The sequence below is a fragment of the Beta vulgaris genome, chromosome 7, assembly GCF_026745355.1.
Source record: "Beta vulgaris subsp. vulgaris cultivar EL10 chromosome 7, EL10.2, whole genome shotgun sequence".
NCBI classification, from domain to species: Eukaryota; Viridiplantae; Streptophyta; class Magnoliopsida; order Caryophyllales; family Amaranthaceae; genus Beta; species Beta vulgaris.
In genome coordinates this window covers 6,176,312-6,198,767 of record NC_079208.1, presented here as the reverse complement: position 1 = coordinate 6,198,767, position 22,456 = coordinate 6,176,312, and the positions used below count along the sequence as shown (strand labels likewise).

General features: G+C 35.9%; 1 protein-coding gene across 1 annotated transcript; it reads right to left on the bottom strand.

The window, feature by feature from the left end:
• Positions 1-1,034: 1,034 nt before the first annotated feature.
• Positions 1,035-22,241, bottom strand: LOC104898502 (hypothetical protein). The gene is made up of 13 exons (XM_010685591.3): positions 21,824-22,241; positions 19,091-19,240; positions 16,661-16,831; positions 15,214-15,357; positions 14,403-14,508; positions 14,162-14,310; positions 10,436-10,561; positions 9,994-10,137; positions 8,043-8,130; positions 5,427-5,800; positions 4,050-4,370; positions 2,063-2,284; positions 1,035-1,533 (listed from the first exon to the last, which is right to left on the bottom strand). Exons 1-13 carry the CDS (start codon positions 22,019-22,021, stop codon positions 1,399-1,401), a joined length of 2,328 nt encoding a protein of 775 aa, XP_010683893.1. The 5' UTR covers positions 22,022-22,241; the 3' UTR covers positions 1,035-1,398.
• Positions 22,242-22,456: the final 215 nt, after the last annotated feature.

Here is a 22,456-nt window from a genome sequence, read left to right as displayed (position 1 = left end):
AAGAATTAAAATACATAATTACATAATGTTCATTTTTTAATTTTTTTGGGGAGCACAATCAGTTGGGATAATGAATAATTAAAGATATAAACATACATCATCAGATAATATCAATTTATAATTTTTTTTTTATTGAAGCACTACTCACCATAGTATGCCTAAAAAGTAAAAACCTCTATTATCTAGTGAAATTAAATTTAACTACTACTCATAAAATACGCATATAAAATATATATATATGTATTTTTAAATAAATAAATTACATAACTTAGATCATTGTTTAAAACGAGATTTGTTGAATATTCTTCTAAATACACGATAACAAATCCTACCTTGACTTAATCATTTATGTAAAACATTACTCTTTACACTAGCAATGCAAATAAAAAATCATAACATTCATCAAATATTCACCATGAATTTTACATTCTTAATTTAGTTTTTTTAACACTTTTTGATGTTACTATTAATATTAATATACTGTCGCATGCATCACGTGCATATATTATTAGTATTTTCTTTAACATAAGGGATTTGGAACAATTTTTTTTAAAAGAAATAATAGGCAAGCAAGAGTATAGCAAATCAAGTTCCATCAAAGCAAAAATTCTATCAAGAAAAAGAGCCATAAAAATGCGACTGAAACTAAGTAACACTATCCCATCTAGCCACTATGAACCACGGTATTGCACTTGAAAGTTATCTTACCTCATTAGTCTTTTGAAAGCTCTTAGAACTATGCGCTTCCAAGAACATTTTTTTACATATTTATCACATATTTTGCTCGAATGAGCAATAAGTAAAATATGCAAAGATGAACTGGGTACAGAAAATAATGTAAGAAGGAACATCTAGTTTTAAATGATCTTCAAAGCATTATAGAGAGCTTATTGTTCATGAAACACTCAGTGTTCGCAATTACATCCTAATATAATTTTCTGGAAAATCCTTGTCGAAACACGAATATCACACATTTATACTAGTAACTTTTTTTTTCCTATGAATAAACAAAGTTCTCGATTGAAATGCCAAAATGCTATAAATATACAGCCGTATCAAATTAAAATCATTGATCTTTCTCAATTAATGTAACACTTATTGATATAAATAAAAGAAAACAAAGCCAAAAGAAAAGAAAATGATCATCATCTTTCTCCTTCTTAATTACATATAGTCATACTTACATTGGTAATGTTGAGTGTATTTCTATAACCTGTCACTAAGAGTCTAAAAATGTAGATGTAGCAACAGTTCCATGGCTCCTTGATTTTAACAGGTTTCACGGAAATGTTTCCATGAGAGAGCCTTCTATAAGCGTAGGAGAAGATACTTTATACTCCGTTGATGAATATGTTGTGAACAAGCAGAATGTGATACTGTACACTTTGCTTCAAGAAACTACAACAATGAATCCCGAATCAATCGTGCTACGACTCTTGAACTCAACCTACTAGCTATTTCCGGCAATACTTTCGCAGATAAGCCTGGCATTAGCGTAAGCAGCTCTCTCATCGCCCGATCAACATTTATGACCTTGCAATTTCATCAAAAAATATTCAACATAGGAAAGAGCATGACATTTCTAGCTCAACTGGGACAGGGAGGTATTAGCAAGATCAACCTACTTCTACTTTTGCCATCTACTATGTATTAAGCAACCAAATAATTAGGCTTTAGGAGTTTAGGTTGATTTTTATTTGACAATTCTTTAGCTTTTTAGTCTATCTTGTGAGTTATCTGAGTTATCTCCCTTACATCCTAGACTAACAAATTTTAGATCACATAAACCCAATGATAGATTTGTCATCCTAAAACCACAAAATTCCCAACTTCTTCTCTCCCCTGCGTTCTTTATTCTGTGTTCTATATGTATATAGTGTCTTTCTTTCTTTTTTTTCATGAAGGATTTCTCACCAAGGGTCTTCACCGAATAGTTTGAATGTTCTGTTAAAAGGGTCTTTATTGGGAGCACATAGTTCTAAGTTGGGTAAAAATGTTGAAAGGAACTAACTACTCTCCCAGGAGCATTCTTTGGTGAATGTTCTGAAAAAGCATTTCATACCTCATTTGATTTCCTTGACAAGGAACTTCCAGCTGTAAGGAACTCTACTACTCTTTGCATATTGTTTAGGATAATTTTGTCCTCCTCGGTGATAGTAGGTAGTAGCATGGCAGGTTTAATGGGTCCAAAGGCAGGAACCATACCGAATACAGGAACAATACCAAAAGAACCGATTGTTTTCACCAGCTGCTCCCTTGTCACTGCATCAATGCCTTTTACAATCTGGATAACAGAAAAAAGAACATGCAGCACATACAATAATTAGACATTTGAAACATTGGGGTAAGCTCTTAAGAATTCTATAAACACAGTCCAGCTGGAGCCAGCTGACAACTTCACACAAGGTAGATCCAATAAGAAATCAAGATCTTTTTTCTGTTTGAAGACTTGGTACATTTGTAAATCTTCACTTGCAAAAGCCAAAATGCACATGAAGCTTACTCTAACTGATCCAGAATTAAAGTCATGATAAATTAAATTCCAGGATGAGGAATGAGATCTTCAGGTTTTCTGTTAAGCAAATGAGAAAATTTAAAACTTCAAAACTGACAGTCCTGAGGACAAAGAGCAAAGAATTGAGAATCTAGAGTAATTACATAAGAAGAAAAGCACTGGAGAAGATGATTCCAATTAGTTGCTATTGACATTTGAGAAGTACAGTACAGAAATGGGTTGCTTTGTTGCGGAAAATGGCTTGTAACAGATCACGGGTTTTGCCTCATTGGCTTTCTCCTAGTTTAGAAGTATTCTTCCAACGTAATTTGACCAAATCCATCTTCAAATGAGGGGGTTATATATTTGGTAAATATATTACTGAAAACGCCATCCAACCCAAATTAATTAAAATTCTTTGTTTTTCCATCTGTCTTAGAATACTTTATACAGTTCTATTTTAGACATGATCTCACTAACATTAGTACTTCTCTCCTTCCATCATTTAGCCCACATACTAAACACTCTCTTTCCCTCTTTCAATAAAATTTGCCTCATTTTCTTTTTCTGTCCATAAAATAATACTCCACTAACTCCTACCACATCTAAATATTGATAATATGACAAATGATAACCAATCAACAAATTATCTTCTAAAACTATGTGCCATAATAAGTGTTCAAACTAATCTAGGACGCATGGAGTATTATTTGAGTTGAGTTGAGCTTTCTACTTGCTTAGGTTTCAAGTGTTCTTGCAAGAATATTCACCCTTGTTCTTGTGGCTTGTGCGCTTCAACAACCTTTAAACTTGAGCTCATAGAGATCTATCCTTATGTTTATTATTTGTGTCTTCTAGATGACTAAATCCATATCGAACTTTCTTCATGGAATGAGTAATAAAAAGATAAACACGGGAGAGAAAGGAGTGTTGGACTGTAAACATGACTAAAGTTTTTTTTACCTTATTGATTTTATATATCGCTTCCCAGTTTTGTTTGTTTTAGAATGTTCTTTTATACCTTTTTGCCTTATAATTCTGACCCAAACCATTTTCGCCTGCTATTTTGCAGGATTCTCAGGCTCGGCTTCCAGGTTGAAAAATCTTATTCAAAATCCACAAAATCAAACGGGTCAATTTTTGACAGGGCTAATCATCCTTCGCGAGAGATCATATAAAGAGATGGTGTAGTCCTTGGAACAGAACGACTGAAGTAGAACAAAGTACATTGGAACTTGAAGCATACAAGTATACAGTGACTACTGCTCAGGTGCTAGATATACTCATCCCCACATGCAACCCCACCCACCAAGAGAAGGAAAATGATGCCTAGAGTACTGCACAATCACTGGATTGACAGCATATCCACTTAGTGCATACAGGGAAGAGCTTTAACTATAAAAAGGAAGAATGACGTTAAGGTCTATGATATGTGTAAAACCTTTGAATTCATATGAACATCATGCAATGCTTTAACAGATTGAGAAACAACACATTCAACTTAAATTACTCAAGCTATCAAATAACCCAAACTAATTCAATAGACATGACATACCTCATCCAGAAGAAATTCTCGAAAAAAGTTTCCTTTGTCAGATAGCAAAAATGCTAAAGCAGCTCTTGTCTGAAGCTGCTGATTCGAGGACGAATTCAAAGAAAAACCAGTAATATCATTGCTATTTTCACTCTGAAGAATGCCAAGTTCAGCCATCCTTCCATTCATATTCTGTCCCCCTCCACTTTTGGCTGCTACGGTGAAAGTTTCAAAAGCTTGCATCACATCGATGAATCTCTCAGCATCAAAAACTCCAGATTTCCCATATATGGTGTACCGAAGAGCCATCCTTAAACGTGAGGACTCATCAGTCAAGAGCCTCTGCAAATATACAAAGACAATAAATGATAAGCCAAGTGTGTCTATTGGCAATACGACCACATCAAAAAGGCAAAAGCCAAGAACCAACCAGCAATAAGCCACTTACCAAACAAGGCCTAAGGGAATTGTCAAATTGTTAAGATAGATGTTCTATCACAACGATTGATGATCCTCTCATCTCAAACTTTGAGATGGAGATTTCACGCCAAGAAGACAAAAAATGAGGTAATTTATATGGAAAGCATACTCACCAACCTAGACCCTTAACAAGCAAGTCTTATCCCATGTCCAACTAGACAAAGGCAGCTTACCATCAACACATCTGAAGCAATGGACTTGAATTAGACGCGTACACCCAGTGAAAAGGGGATCCATCACTCCTCCTTCACCCTACAACAAACACTTCTACTAGACATAGATAAACAATTTTCAACCTCTTTCCCTGACTCAATCACCTTATTTATATGTCTTCCATAAGAAGAAGCTTCTAATGACTTCAATCAGGCTTTCTAAATCCTGGTACTTCATTTGATGTCTGTGTCATCCTCCCATGATTTTCTCTCCCTCCAACACTCCGTGAGAGAGAACATTTACTCAGTGATCGTTAAATGGAGCATGTTTTTATCGAGTAATAGTATTGCTACAATAAACATACGAAGAAATCAAGATATGTAACGCCAGAAAGAAGTATAGCATGTGTTTGCATGTCCAATATAATTGCACGCATTGCAACTTTGCAATAACTATCTAGTGAGACACCTGTTTAGCGGCATGTACAGAAATCAATTAGGAGTCCAAATACTGTTCTCTATAATATAAGTCTGGTAACAACAATAAAGGTTAGAAATTAAAATGTGTAATAAATTTAATTCTTTGGCCGTCTGCCAGCTCAGCGTGGTTGTGCAGCCATTAAAATAACCACAGAAATCTTATAAGTAGACTAATTGGAACAACCACCTAATCTTTAAGCAATTGCAAGCTGATTGCAGAAGATCAATGAATAATACTTCATTATCATGAAAAATTTTCGCAGCATAAAGCAATTACAGCAAGTACCTGGGCAATGTATGGGTAGGCTTCATCCACAATAGCAAAATCGGGATTTCCAACCAAAGCAATGCCTTCTAATACCCCTATCGCTCGAATGATTAGAGCAAAATAAGGGGGTATCCGGAATGGATAATCAAAAGTTATCTGTGCCAAATCTGACGCAAGCTCCTGAAAATTGATGTTCTTCGCTCCCCCACCTTCGAGTGCTTGATCAAAAACTTTTGCAAGAACAGGCAATATGGGATCCAGATTAACCCCCTCTGGTATGAAACCCAATTTAACAAAATCTTTAACTATAGCGTCATAATCTCGATGAATTAGGTGAGCAATTGCTTCAATCATCCCATACTTCTGATCATCAGTTAATTTTGTAACCAGGCCTGTTGCAGCAGAAAGAAAGAATTACCAACCACACAAGATACTGTTATCTTACACAGGAAATAGCTTATAAGAATATACGATGGAAGAGAAAAATTATATTATAGTTGGTGCAAAATTGTTATCTATCGTATTTCAAAAGGCCGATCGATCTCAGTCTCTAAGACCAATAAAAGAAGAATACAGGAATGGGCTTTTCTATTGCTTGGGACTCTAACTCGTATAGCTTACCTAAAGGCTCGAGACTCATTGGTCATGAAAGGGCTTATTTCAAGGTTAACGAGTCTTTATTTATCCCCAAGACAACCCACATACTTCTCTATAATAGTAGCTACTACCTCATAGAGTTGTTAACACCATACTGTAAATCTAGCCTAATTTCCATCTGGCCAAAGTTTTCTATTCGGTTTCCGGGGGTCGGAAGGGGTGGTGGTGGTGCTCCATTAGAGGATCCCGAAACTATATGCACTTATATAATGCACTTCAACTCTTTGAAAGAATGCGATTAAGAAGATGGAAGAGACTCAAATCCTTAAAGAACTTAACTAAGGCTTAGACATTACAAGTACACTTCTGTTAAAGTCGTAATTTTCATAACACATCTCAGATATCTCAAATGTTTTTGATCAAATTTTCCTGAAAATGTGTAATCATTAACACCTCAAAGGCTCAAACATCACGTCTTACACAGATATCATTATCTATACAGGAAATACCTTGTAAGAACATAAGATGCAAGAGCAAAAACTGTATTATTGTTGGTGCAAGATTGTTATCTATCTTATTTCAAAAGGCAGATCAATCTCATTCTCTAAGACCAATAAAAGAAGAAGAGAAATGAGCTTTTCTATTGCTTGGAACTCTAACTCGTATAGCTTACCTAAAGGCTCGAGACTCATTGGTCATGAAAGGGCTTATTTCAAGGTTAACGAGTCTTTATTTATCCCCAAGATGACTCCCATACTTCTCTATATGAGTGGCTACATCCCCCATAGAGTTGTTGACACTATACCGTAAATCTAGGCTAACTTCCTTCTGGCCAAAGTCTTCTATTCGGTTTCCGGGGGTCCCGGGGGGGGGGGGGGGGTGCCTGGAATTATATGCAATTCAACTCTTAAAGAAAACGCGAATAAGAAGATGGAAGAGACTCAAATCCTCAAAGAAGAACTTAACTAAGGCTTGGACATTAGGAGCGAACAGTTCTGTTACCAATACACTTCTATTTAAGTAGTAATTTTCATGATATATCTCAGATATCTCAAATGTTTTAGATCAAATTTTCCTGAATATGCATAGTCATTAATACCTCAAAGACTCAAACATCACATCTTACACAAGATACCATTATCTTACACAGGAAATACCTTATAAGAATATAAGGAAGAGCAAAAACTGTATTATCGTTGGTGCATGATTGTTATCTATCTTATTTCAAAAGGCAGATCAGTCTCAGTCTCTAAGACCAATAAAAGAAGAGTAGAGGAATGAGCTTTTCTATTGCTTAAAACTCTAACTCGTATAGCTTACCTAAAGGCTCGAGACTCGTTGGTCATGAAAGGGCTTATTTCAAAGTTAATGAGTCTTTATTTATCCCCAAGAAGGCTCACATACTTCTCCATAATAGTAGCTACATCCCCCATAGAGTTGTTGACACTATACTGTAAATCTAGGCTAAAATCCTTCTAGGTAAAGTCTTCTATTTCGGTTTCTGAGAGGGGGGGGGGGGGAGAGGAGGGGGAAGGGTTTGCTCCATTAGAGGATCCCGAAATTATATGCACTTATATGATGCACTTCAACTCTTAAAGAAAATGCGAATAAGAAGATGGAAGATACTCAAGTCCTTAAAGGAGAACTTAAAGACTTGGACATACAGGAGTGAACCGTTCTGTTACCAATAGGTCCAATACACTTCTGTTAAAGTTGTAATATTCAGAACACATCTCACATATCTCAAATGTTTTTTTGTTAGATTTTCCTAAAATGCATAGCCATTAACACCTCAAACATCATATTTAACAAAGCCTTACTTGGAAACTTCATCAACAACATGAGAATATTACCATAACCAAGTATCCCCAAACTAGAATATTGAGGCTTAACATGGAAGATCATGTTTTTTAGCTTAAGCAAAAAGCACAACTTAACTAGCTGCTTAACAATTATACCAAAAATGACCATACAAATGCACATAAGAGACTGGCATATAAACTTGAATGCTACATGCCATGTAAACTAGAATATTACCAAAATCAAGTATCGCCAACTTGCCATCAGGAGTTCGGATCAGATTTCCCGGATGTGGATCAGCATGGAAAAAACCAGTATCAAGCAACTGCATATAATATCATCAGATAGTTAACCTCTGTAAACATACTGCACCAACTTTTAACAAATAGATAATAAACTGTAAATGTTCCCGGGGGATGAGAGATTATACTGTTGTAACCAGATCTAATGCAACTGATAGAGACATACAATTAAACATGCACAAAACCAAACCTTAATTTAGAAGGAATCATACGACACATAGCTGATTGGCTTTCTGTGTCCTGACTATCAGACTCTTACACTTTCTTCTGTAATCACGTAGATGGCAAGTAGAAAATAGTCCTCATAGCTCATAATCACATATATTCTTTTGCAGACCATATTTACTTCTTACCATAGTTTGAAAAAACGGTTTCAGTCACGGTTGCGGTAATGGTCACGGTGACGTGGGAACGGGGATGATGCGGTTGTCGTACCGCTGAATATCGGCTTAAACCATGAAATATCCCTGAAGCCCGCCTAAAATGCGGTTTTTTTACACCTTTACAATGCGGGTAATATCGATTTGGTAGAATTGAAAACCTTTAAGACACGGGCGATACGATACGATGCGGCCTTGTTTTGACAACATGCTTCTTACTACTCTATGTCAAAGAACCCTGGGCTCTTGGAAGATGTTATAAGACGCCAAGCTGCCAAAACTAAAGTCCACTATTCTATAATCTTTAGGTTTACAAAAAAATCTCTTAAAACACCAGGTAAACTCTTCTTTATCTCTAACCCTGAACCAAAAGGAATTCTCTCATGTAAACAAAATACTACCATAGTATAGCCTATTAGAACTTACTCCCTCCGTTTCTTTTTGTTCTTCCTATTTTGATTTTTACGTTTGCCAATGCACGTCTTTGATCTTAAATATCTTTCATTGTGTATTAGTAAAAATTATAATGATTAAATATTAATAAAGTACACATTGAGACAAATCAAACAAGATCCCACATGAGTATATTTTCTATCATATGTCGAAAATAATTTAGAAGATTCTCTCCAATTGTGAATAGTGTCAAGATTCTAAACAGGAAGAACAAAAAGAAACAGAGGGAGTAGTAACAACAAAAGACAAATTATGTCTCTAGGGGGGATATCAATTTGGAAAAAAAAAAAATTGGCATTAAGGGATTTGGCAATTATTAGAACCTAGTCACAAAAGACAAGGAAAATTCCATCAGCAATATAATAACCATCATCTAGGCGGTACCTAGACATGCTTGAGTTTAATAAATGTATGAACAGTTTAGCATGAATTGACTACACTCTAATTTATAACGCAGTCATTAAGAGATCTGACACCAACTACATAGCACTATAGCAGGCTAATTTATGTTTTCGATGCAGTCATCAATCAAGAGATATGACCAATTATACACTCTAATTGGCTTCAGCATGAAGTCAAATATGGAAAATATGTTTCTAAAAGCGAATGATAAGCAAGAAAACATGATTTATGGATTATGCTTTAGTATATCATAAAGATACTCGAGTTAAAGGATCTTTTTTGTTTGCACTTCTTTAAGTTTGCACATTCAGATGATGTGCATTGATTAATACAAGAGCATGTGCCAGAGGGTTACCACCATTATAAAGGTAATCATTATGTATCAATGAAAAATGGCACAGCTTTCACAATGGATATAAAGATCCCCAACATAATTACCGGATGTCCAAAGCCAATTTGAAAGAAATTTCCAGAGAAAAAGAGGTAGTACTTGGTAGATCCAAGAAAGTAGGATACAAATGTTAATGCAAGAAATACCCTTGTATAACACTCACAATGTGTGCAGCAACAAACAATTCGAGAATTGATTCTATCACTATATAGATGAATATGATAATGGCATAATGCTAAAACCATTATGCACTAAAATACCTGTTTTAGATAGCATATAACCCCAACGTTAACCAGTTCGCCGACATCACTCTCTGTGCTTTGCGAAAGTTTCTCACCATCAATCCACTGTGTTGTAAGAACCTTTCTCGATGTATACTTATGGTAGGTTTCTGGTACAACCACCTGAAATTTCCAATACTAGTTAGGAAGATAGAGATGCTCATGCAATTTGGCTTGCCAAGGAATATCGAATAATATCACAAAGTCATGGAGGGCTTCAGGTGCAAAAGGGGAGCTAGAGAAAAATAATATCAAAAATCTATCATATCCAAGAGCATATATGTATTTATTTCTGGAAAGCAGAGTTGCTCGAGAACATAATTTGTACATGGGTGACATCCTTTTGGTGTCTTTCAATATACCTCTTTATTACTTTTTACATGTTAAATAAATTAAATAAGAAGGATGGTTAAGCAATAACCTGTGGCAGGTCCTTTTTCATCATTTCTGCAAAACGAGTACCGTTTTCACCCTCATTAATGTAATCAAGCTCTTCAAAGAATCGTGCTGCCCATTCATCAACCAAGCCAACTACATCAACTGAGATCTGAGGACACATGAAAGGAAAAACTCTGATGTCAGAAGCATTTATCAATTAAATGAAGGTCCCTCCACTTCCCTATCACCAAACAGTAAAAGCAGGGTCACGTAGGACTACATACCAGACATCATACCTCAGTAATGACGCGGTGAACACACCATATAATACAAGTTATAGAGCCTGGACGTCACAGAGGTATTGGCTTCAATCAATTTCTGTACAATAGTACTTTTTCAATTGCAACAGTTTGACTTTTGTACTATTCACATACTATACTTTCACCATCTTTAGTACTATATACGCAAAGAGAATTATAGCCATGTAGATTTTGTTAGATTATGTGTTTCAAAGAAATAAACTTTTACAAATTTTTGTTGAATATAATTTAAAATATTAATGGGCAAAGTGTTGCATTGGCACACGTGAAAGTTGAAATGTTACAACTACAATGACTAGAGGAAGATACAAAACAAAACAGGAAGACAAAATATACAAACAACAACAATTTCAATGAAGCCTTGCCACCATGATCAGTGCATGGAAGCAAACCTGTGTTTCTATGATAAATAATCCTTCAGAAAGGTCAAGGTCTAACCTATGAAGCACAAAGTCCTGCCAACAAGTCCCTTTTATACGGAGAGAAAATTAATCCCTGAGCAAAATAAGAAGGCCATCCAACAGCTGCAACCTCCCTCCCCTAAGCACAAACCATCTCACATCTACTCCATGGTCTTCATCTATCTCCCCTCCATTATCATAGTTTATGGGTTTCGAGCCTTTTCAATGGGACATTTACTATTTTTCATGCAATTGCTCTCTAGTCCACATATATTGTCTATTCATTGCTGGCCGCTTCAGCAGAGGATTGTGGAATTTCTTTCAAATCTTTTAGATCTCCCTTTGAGTTTGGTGTAGCCCCTCATTAAACCTTTCCCTCCTGATGTTGATCTCCCATGATCGCCAATTCGATTACTGAAATTGTCCTATGCCCGCTACCCCCTCTAATTGCTGGAACATCCCGAATTCTGTCATCTGCCAAGTCATTTAGGTTGGAGACAGGGATGGGTGTTTGTTGATTTGCATAACCATCACCATCCTCCATTCTTTTTGGTAGTTTCTAGTCATAAAAGTAAAATGGATAATTGGCCTTAATGACACAAACTATAGAATTGGTGCACCACACTCAGCAACTAAATGGGTGTACGAGACAACACCAACTATGATATGGGCGCTTATAATGACACATTACAACAGATTCCCGTGAATCTTTCTATTTTCTTTTTATTTTCGGTTAATTGGCTGGAACAACACGAACTATAGCTCAAGTGCACTGAGTAGTACAACCTTTGACCGGCGCAGTTCGTAGCACGAACTTTAACTCGAGGTGCAATGCATAGCATAAATGTGATCGGAGGTCGGAGATTCCGCCGGAGTTCTAGATACTTGAATGTTTTATAATTTTTCCCTTCTATTCCCTCGTCTTCTTCTTCTCTCTCAACATCCATTGTCTTTTTACTCATCTCCATCTCGAAAAGTAGCTAGTATGGAAACGACAAAATCAAATTTCCTACCTTCTTACATCCCCCCACAATTTCCTCCGCTAATTTTGGGTCCCCCTCCTACAATCCCCAATTTGATTTCGACACTATTGAGTGTTATTGTGGTGAGATATGCAATGAGGATGATTGCTCTTGTTTTACGTTGAGAGATTTGTGAAAAGTTTGGAGGAAGAGAGAAAAGGCGGGGTTTGAAGCACGGGAGATGATACGGTAAGGGTTTGAAGTAGCTAGGGGAAGAGAGAGAATAAAAAGAGGGGGAAAAAAGGGGAAAAAAAAGAAAATAATAAAAAATTCTAGATTCTAGATTTTTGGCTAAATTTCCGACCTCCGATCACATTACGCTATGCTTTGCACCTCGACTTAAAGTTCGTGCCACGGGTGCTGCACCCGTCAGAGGTTGCACTTGAGCTATAGTTCGTGATATTGTAGCCAATTAACCTTTTTATTTTTGAAATAAAAAAACATCAACTTACTAAACACCTCTTCTATCCTTCCCTAACAACACAGGTGTCTAAGTCTTAGCTAAAGTGCTTCATGCTAGATTGAGGCATAGGTTATATTGTCGATAGCCCGTTGTATATGGTTGACACCCCTTTGGCATCTTTCTAACACAGCTTGTCATTACTTGTCAAAAAAATATATTATTCGAAGGACTATCGGACCTCTTTATAGTTCATCCTTAAAAAATATAACTAGAAAGAAGTAGTCTCCTTAGCAATAGCATCCTCATTCTTAATAAAATACCCACCCTTAATTCCAATGTCTTCTATAAAACTCCTCCTTCATAATTAACAACCTTGAAGTACTATTTAATCCACCACCCTCATTAACCCACAAATACTTCATATTCTGACACCTACTTGGACTTTTATAGTTTGTTTAGATAGGGGGATTAGGAGAGAAAGGAGGGATACACTTTCCTTTGCTTAAATACAACATGGGGAAAGCAAAAGAAAGGGAATTCGAGAGATTTCTTTTCACTCCCCTCTTAATAAACCAAATCCTCTCTAAGTTGAAAAAATTTGGAAGGAAAATGTGAGCTCACTCTTCCCCATCCTTCCTCCCCCTTTCCTCTCCTCCATTTCTCTCCATTACTAATATCCAAACGAAGTGTTATTCTCCTCAAACAACAAACCTTCAAACTCATCTTTAGATTAGTTCAAGCTCTTTCATATAACCACCTCATAACAATTTCTCTACAAAACCAACTTATATGACTTAATATTGGCAAGGTTTAATGCACAACTAGTTTTTTTTTGGCCCGGGCGATGCCTCGGGTCAGTTACAAGAAACAAATATGTTATTATTTTTAAATTTCATAATTCATTTTGCTACTTTTCGTATTTTTTATCCATTAAGAAATTGAAAAATTCACGTTACAACGTGATAAGTAAAAAAATTGAAAGGTTTGAGTTTGAAAATAATACCTTAAAAGGAATTGTGGTAAGAAAATATCATATAAATATTCTCTTGTAAGTTACATAATAAGAGTGTTGGAGATGTATATACTTGTTTAAGTCTTTTTAGTTCATTATATTTATTACAAGACTTCATCATATTTTATTTGAAACATTAGACAACAAAGTCATAATGTATTGATGGTTAAGCTCTTACTTTACCTTCCGAAGGTCACTTGTTTCGATACTTTGCACTTACACATTTTTTTAAAAGTGTGGAGTACACATAAACATAAACCATTTGCATTTGATATGTGAGGAGAGTGCTACGTGGCACATAGGCTTTCTTTCGCACGCCTAATATATTTCTGTATAGATACATAGAAACCATTTCAATGAACATACTTGTGTTCAGCCAGGAGATGAAATTTGCATTAGGGCAAATTAAAGTAGGAAAAAGGAAAGTAAATTTCTGAAGGTAGCTAAGTACGATCCTCAGACCTAGATCGGCACAACACTTTACCCAGTCCCCAAAACATAGTAGTTAAATGTTGATTCGATGGTCGTGACTCGTGAGATAATTAACCAAGGAAAAAGCATTTGAGTCCAAAAAGTTGTTTTATGTATGACTCATGTTCTGGAAACATTACCTGAGGAAACTTGCGAAGAACCAATCCCAAGTTTCGAATGACGAACAAATCAACTGTTACAGTCTCCAGAACAAAAGGCCTCTGCACTTTAACAGCAACCAGATCCCCATTCTCTTTTAAGCGGCCTTTATAAACCTGTCCAAGAGATGCTGGTACAACATTCCCATGGACAATAAGTTACCTCAACAGTTATGTTGTGACTTATTATCTTTGATTACTCAATATTAATAAATGCAAATACCTGCAGCAATTGGAGAGGGTGAAAGCTCATCATAAATTTCCTGCCAAGGTTTCCCAAGCTCCTCCTCTATTAGAGCCATTGCAACATCATCTGGAAATGAAGGAACCTTATGATATTGCCAAAAGGGTGAAAACATCATTAGATAACTTGATGGGAAAATTCAAGGTATGAATAAGAATACATAGGCATATTCAATTGATGAAGTACACATTATGAAATTATTTATAATCCAAGACAAATCTCCCTGCTACATAGATGTGAGGTAGTTCCTCAAGGCTGTTTACAGGTCACTCAGACAAGAAATGGTTTTTACCTTTTAATAACATAACTAGTAGAACTATTATTAGGTTTTTGGCCAGACAAATTCTTTGTACTTGGTCCTTATCTGATCTATAGCATGTCTGACTCTCCCATTCTACGCTTTGCTTACTTGGAGGACTTGGTCTTCCACAACTGAACAACCATCTTTCTTTATTACATGGATGTAATTATATTATTAATCCTAGGAAAGACCTGAAGAGTCTTATCAGAGAGTGACAGCACAGCAAGAAGGAAAGACCTAGAGATAGAGAGAACCAACAAAGTGATAAAAAACTGTGTTAGCTTGTCAGACAAGCAGGCAGAATGGAAAGTCATGCAGAAGATAATGTTGGCATGAGAATAATAGAACGACACATGATGAAGAAGGTAAGATACCACAATGATGCAAGTAATTGTAGCTTAGATTAATCCAATCGAGGGGGCAGAGAAACCCCAACGCTTCCAGAGTCATCCTCAATAACAAAACAAAATATAAGCAACCCCATATTACCTTGTCACAGAGCTTTTGGAGTTCAATCATTGCACTTGGTGACAATATATCTGGTCTGATGCTAAGGGCCTGCCCCAGCTTGATATATGCAGGTCCCAAAGAGGTTACTATCTCCCTTAATTCAATTGCTCGTGCAACTTCATTCTGAAACAAAAGGGGACTAAGCAATTACCATAACAGAAATCAGGCTGAATACAAAAGTTCAAACATAATCAAGCATGGAGAGTGGAGAAATAATTCACGAAACTGATAGTTGAAAAGAATGCTTAGTCTTCAACAGGGAACAGAAAAAGCAGTTCAGACAAATCCAACAGAAAAGCACATTGTTCCAGAACTTCTTGATAACGTAATCTCAAAACATCTATCACGAGGGATAGGCTAAAAAAGTAATCATTCAATAATCTATAAGACTGGAAAGCAGCAGCGACAAAGTAGTAACATCAAGAAGATTGTTATGCACAAGCAGCTACCAGGTTTAACAATTTGATGGAATCCACAGATGCAATTGGTAGGAAACTGCTGCTATCTCTGGGCCTTTTTGACAAAACAAAAACGAGCAGAGGCAACAAGAGAGTCCTGAGATTCCAGAGCTAAATGAATTTTTTATGGCTGCTAGGGGAACATGTACTGTTGTTACAACTAACAACTAAGAGATCACTAACCAATCAATCCATTACAGATCCAGAATCTAGATTATGTTTGCTATATAGGCTGCAGGCCGGGGAAAAAAAAAAAAAAAAAAAAAAAAAAAAAAAACTTATTTGGATACTACCAGTGGATAGGCCAAGAAAACAGCCTTACAGTTACATGAGTTACACCTAATTACCTGACCAGCTGAGAGGCAGCTAGTCTGAAAGGCAGCATCTAAAGTCTTACAAGAAATATACATATGTGAAAATGCAGCTAGAATGCTGGATTACTAAGTCTATAACTAAGGCTGACAAGTAACATTTGCAAATGAGGGGAAGGGAAAGGGGAGGGAATTGGAGGGATGAAGTCCTGCATATTTTGTAAGAAACAAATCTCTCCAAGAATGGAGAAATTTGGAAGGAAAGTTCCTCCCTCTTCCTCCCCTCCCTTTAGTTTCCTTCCTTTCCTTCCATCCAAACAGAGCATTAATGTTTTGCACTAGCTGCTAAGACACCCATCTGGTTCTGGCATATAGGTAAAGCTTGCAAAGGATGAAGTAATTTATACTTCATATCGTCATAAAAAGCAAAACTAAGCCCTCAAGCAACGTGATTAACAGAGTGTTAGCATAACAAGCAGCAGAGAGGATATCACCCAATTCCTCAATAAATGCATGACAACTTGAGGGCAAGATATTTTCGACTTTAGCCTTCCTTCTGTATACGGGTGACACCTTCTGGTGTCGTTTCAGTATAGTACCTCTTCATTACTTCTATAAATAAATAATGATAGTCTGACAGTAGAAATACAAATTTACCTCCTTGACTTTCTTATTGATCACATCCCATCCAAGACGAGAGAGAAAACCTCCAGCAACAGAAAGCAATTGTACAATGCGTGTTGCAACAGCACGTGGACGCTTACCCCAATACGCAGCTATGGTGGCAGGATCATATACTAATGGCAGGAACTCGCTGCTTTCATCAACCTGGACAATAGGAGATACGATCTGATCAGCAATACTACAAAAGTATATAGAATATAAATAATTCAAAAATTACTAGGAAAAGTATGTAGAAGCTTGTTATCCTTTTAGGTGATAACCCTGACAGCCTCCGTCCAAAATAAAGAAAGATAAGAACAAATCAGGCAGGGATAAATACCATGACCAATAATAAACAGATATGGTGGAAAAAATAGTGTTCCTATTACAAAGAAAAGAGAGCGCAGGAAGAAAACGTTTACAATTAGAAAGACATGCCATTTTATGAACCAACCCTCCTTATTTCTTCTACCTTTCCCCTAATCCCAGGTCAGTCCTCTCCACATGGACTTGCAGCGAACCCCCCCCCCCTCCCTTTCCAGGACCATTAATGCATACTTCAGCGATCCTCAGTAGCACCACCAACACAGTTCTCACCTATCAATTCTTCCAGCAAATAAATGCCTCCATAATCCTTTCTTGACATCTGGCTTTCGTAAAGCCTTGTTTCAGATCAGATGTATAAATATTCCTTCCACCACCATCGTTTTGAAGTAAGAGGAGCACCATCAAAGACAAAGCACCAGTAAAATCAGAGTATGATTCAAGCTATCTGTTATGCATCCATATTCCATATACCAAGCCACCTATCAAGATAACTTATGCAAGAAGGCAGGCAAGGGGAAAAAGAGCCAATGTTGCCAATAGGGCTGATTTTAACGGAAATAGTGAGGCTTACAGTGGAGCAGGTGGTACTAGGACATGTGGCAGTGACAGAGAATAATCAGGAATGGCAGAAGCAGCAGCAGTAGAGAGAGAGAGTGACAGCTGTAGAGAGAATGAATGAAAGGGCAGCAATAAATAGGGGGAAAATAGGGCACTCAGAAACTGAGAGTTCTTTTCTTATTATTGTAGAGGAGGGTTCCAGCCTCTTGAATGCTGTGAAACTTGTGAGTTTACAATCTTCAATAAATACAATCAGTCACTCATTCTGCCTAATCTTCTCTTCTTCTATTCTTGTTCTGTTTTCTCTTTTATTTCTCATAGTAAGTTTCTGTCTTTGGTTGTTATGTGAGTTTACTCCATCGTTGTGTTGAGTGGCTGCACCTTCAGGTCAGTTCATAACACTGTCTTATTTGCGGTAAACAGATCTACTATGTTAGAGGCACAGGAGCGAGAATTCGCTTAGAAGTTGAGCAGGATTAGCATCGCACTTTGCCTGAAGAATTAAATTGATGTGATGCGGTTCAGACCTCAAATTTAAACCCGTTCCAAATCAGTGGTGGTTAGTATCCTCCAATATGAGATGCACAGCTTATGGGTAATTTTTGACAATCTGAGATCCATCCAGTCTGTAGTACATAGTAAATATCCCAAAGCTTATCCTATATTTTACACAGCGCCAGTTTGGATCAGAAATTTTACACCTTCATGGATGAGCTATTTACTTTTAGTACATCAAGTCATCAAGGCAGGCAATCTAACTTGTGAATCTGATCTTGCTAATGACTTTTAAGAGTTTTCTCCTCCTAATTGTATTTTATATACTATAATTTGTATCATATAAACTCTGAATTTGGGAATTTACATGGAGGATGATATGGTCCGACACTTCCGTCCTTTTCCAAAATGCGTATGGAGTTGCTATAGTTGAGATGGTCTCCGCCAAGTTTTTTCAAATAATAAACAAGATGATACTTCAATCACCCGTAATCATGCGGAAACGATGATGCCATAATTGTTGCCTTGGGATAACAGTGAGATTGTGTTGACCCAAAGCCCACATAATATTCACAATTGGCATACGTCTTTGAGCCTGTAAGATATATGAAGTTGCAACTTGCCATAATTCAACTTCATGCAGCCCATATAACAATCTTGACTGCAGCCAACTGAAGGATGTGTTCGTCTTCAGACAACGCAACACACAGAACTTCTCAGCATGTGCCATCATGGCTTAATGCTTGCTTGTTTTGACACATAAACTACTCGTTGGTTTATGTAAGATGTCTTTGATTCCTAACAATGTTGACATAAGTAAATCCAAATTGGAACTTGCAGGGACATAGTTACAGGTTGTTTCACCAATAAATGAAAATTTATCAAAGATCATCAGAGACATGCTCTTTTTTATCTAAAATAATACCCTTGATACAAAGTAAGGAAGAACCATTTTTCTAAGTTAGCAAATGTATATCAGATTTTAAAAACTAGGAAAGGGGAAGCCGATTTAGTAATAAGATAAATAAATAAAAATGAACAAACCTCAACCAAGCGAAGTTGGATATCATCAGCAGCAAATTGTGAATCAGTCAAATTTTGTCCCCTGAGACCTCTCATGAGTATAGCTATATCTTCATTCTCTTCCATCTGTGCTCTCACCCTCTTGATCTCTGCCGACATCTCTCCAACTCTCTGCAGGTCAAAATGGCAGGTATCATAACTGATGCATCGCAAGTCCTTCATAGTTCCCACACAAATAAATGAATGAAACATAGTTTCTTTAGAAAGAAAAGGAACCATTACGAGAGTGTTTAGTTGGGAGGAAAATGCTATGTTCACAATTCCTTTTATTTGTTTGGTTCGCAAAGGGTGAAAATAGTTTTGCCATAGGTGAAAAATTAGTTTCCTGAGGACAGAAAACAATTTTGTTTTTAAAGGAAGGAATGCCACATTTTCCTCCATATTATTTTTACCTTCATCTTTCTGTTATCCCATCCATCCTCTTCCAACATTTTTAATTTCCCCATTCTATGTGACATTTCTTGTGAGCAACCAAACAAAAAAACAACTTCACAATTGTATTCTCACTTGGAATGTACTTTTTCAAGGAAAACCCATTTTCTATTTAAATTTTTTCCGTCAAACCAAACAGAGCCTACATCTTGTAATAAGGCAAAAAAACAAGTATGAGGAAATTCCTAATTCATAACCGATACGAACATTGTTTGGTTCATAACAATTAGTGGTTATAAATTCAAGAAAACAATTGTTGTCTATATAATCACAAATGTTGTATATGAAAATCAAGGTATCAACATAATCAATTAGTTATACAAGAATAACGAAATAGTTAACATTTGTGATTTGGTATAGTACAAAATTTAGCATTATATATACTTCCTCCGTTTTTTTTAGATGTTATACTTTCTATTTTAAGAAATTTCAGATTAGATGTTACACTTTTATTTTGGTAATAACTTCTCTCTATCTCTCTCCTATCACATGTTCACATGGGACCGTTTTGTTTTCTTTCTCTCTATCTCTCTCCTCTCCAAAAATTACCTAGGAGTCCGTAATTTGAAAAATGTAACATCTAAAAAAACGGAGGAAATACAACATTTATACTTCCTCCATTTTTTAATAGTTGAACATTTTGACTTTTGCATATCATATAAAACAAACTTTAGCATGTAAGATGTTGCTATATTTCTCTCAATATATGCTTACAAAATTTCAACTTTTTATAATTTTCACAAATAGATAATTAGAGATACTAATGGTCAAAATTGTGTATTTACAAGCTGAAGAGTAAAACATTGCAACTTTTAAAAAACCGAGGAAGTATATGTATGTAAGAAAAATTGTTCATAATAAACGGAAATTAGCTTGTTTAAAGCTACAATTAACAAAGATTTAAATAAAGAATCGCACATTTCAATGGAATTATAATACAATCAATCAAACCTAAGAAAGAAAATAAACAGCAATATAACAAAGGCAAAACATTGTAACTATTAAAAAACAGAGGGAATATATACTCCCTCCGTTTCATATTAATCTACACACTTTGACATTTTACACTATTCACAAATTGCACTTTGACCCTCGTTTGTGATTTATACGTGAATGAAAACATAGCCATGTGGGATCTTGTTAGATTCGTCTTAGGGCCTGTTCTCCCCAGCTTATTTTCAGTTCAGTTCGGTTCGGACCAATTCAGTTCAGTTCAGCTCTTGACAATACTTTTACTCTCACATATCACTATTCAGTTCAGTTCAGTTCAGTTCAGCTGTTTTATGCCGAAGAGAACAGGCCCTTAGTATGTATTTTATTAATATGCACTTTTTTATAATTTTTACAAATATAAAACTAAAGATATATGTTCTCAAAGTTTTACATTGGCATGCGTGAAAAGTGTAAGTGTGTAGATTAAAATGAAACAGAGGGAGTATTACTTAACAAATACTCCCTCTGTTTTTTTTTTTATCATTCTCACTTCCTTGTGCGCGTCTTCCAATGCACGTTTTAAAACTTAAATATCTTTCATTATATATTAGTAAAAATCATAACGATTGAATATTAATAAAGTACTAATTGAGACGAATCAAACAAGACCCCACATGACTATGTTTTTTCTTATAAATTGAGAACATTTGAGAAGATTCTCTCATGCATGAATAGTGTCAAGATTCCAAGTGAGAAAGATAAAAAAAAACAGAGGGAGTATTGTTCAGAATAAACCACAATTAACTCGTTTGAAGCTACAATTCAGCAAGTTTTTTTCTGTAAGAATCGCACATTTCAACGGAACTATTATACAATCAAACAAACCTAACAAAGATAATAAACAGCAACTAAACAAAGGCAAAAGATCGCAACTACTAAAATCGGAGGAAGTACATAGTATGCAACAAAAATTGTTCAGAATAAACCGCAATTATCTCGTTTGAAGCTACAATTGACCAAAATTTTCTGTAAAGAATCGCACATTTAAACGGAATTATTATACAATCAAACAGACCTAAGAAAAAAATAAACAGCAACTGAACAAATGCAAAAGATTACAACTATTAAAAAACGGAGGAAGTATATGTTATGCAACAAAAATTGTTCATAATAAACCGCAATTAACTTGTTTGAAGCTTACAATTAACCAAAATTTTCTGTGAAGAATCGCACAATTCAACGGAATAATTATACAATCAAACAAACCTAAGAAGGAAATAAACATCAATTGAACAAAAAGCTTCAAATTACGCCAAAAAAAAAGAGGACCTTTCCAGAAAGAGGAGAGAGTTGCTTCTGATCATTGCGAGAGGCGGGAGGAGTGTCGGTAGCAGTGGCAGCAATTCTGAATTTGCGGCGACTGAGCTTGTGATTCGACGAGGAATAGTAGGGAAACGAACAAGGTTTTGAGGAATTAAAAATGGAGGAATTTGAATTTAGAGCTGGAGAGATTGAAGACAACGCCATTGAAGGAGAGGAGAGAGAAAATTAGGTGTTAAGTGTATACTGTAAAACTGTATAGTTATAAGTGTATAGTGTGTTTCTCTCAACTCCACGTCTCTCTCTCTTCAAATCCCTGTTTCTGATTCCTAATTTGTAGTAGTAGTAGTCAGTAGTCAGGAATGGAGGAGCTGAGTGCTGAGATGCTTGGCTCCAATTTTTTTGTTTGTTTTTTGTATTTTAGTTGTGGAAAGATGCGATGGAAATTGGAATGCTTCACAATCTTGTTGGATACTTAGGGACCATGTCTTTTAGTTTCATACTTCCATATATATACTACCTCTGTTTTTATTCAGTTGCAACATTCACCTTTTTACACAAATTTTAAGAAATGAGAAAAGAGAATATAATTGACCCACTTGCCCCTGTTAGTAGTACTGTAATTAAATGAGAAGAGAGAGA

Coding starts and splice junctions, on each gene's coding strand:
- LOC104898502 (XM_010685591.3), bottom strand. CDS start 22,021: ATGGCGTTGTCTTCAATCTCTCCAGCTCTAAATTCAAATTCCTCCATT. Junction 14,509..15,213: donor TCCAAAAGCTCTGTGACAAG/GTAATATGGGGT, acceptor CAATATCATAAG/GTTCCTTCATTTCCAGATGA. Junction 1,534..2,062: donor TGTCAAGGAAATCAAATGAG/GTATGAAATGCT, acceptor TGAAATTGCAAG/GTCATAAATGTTGATCGGGC.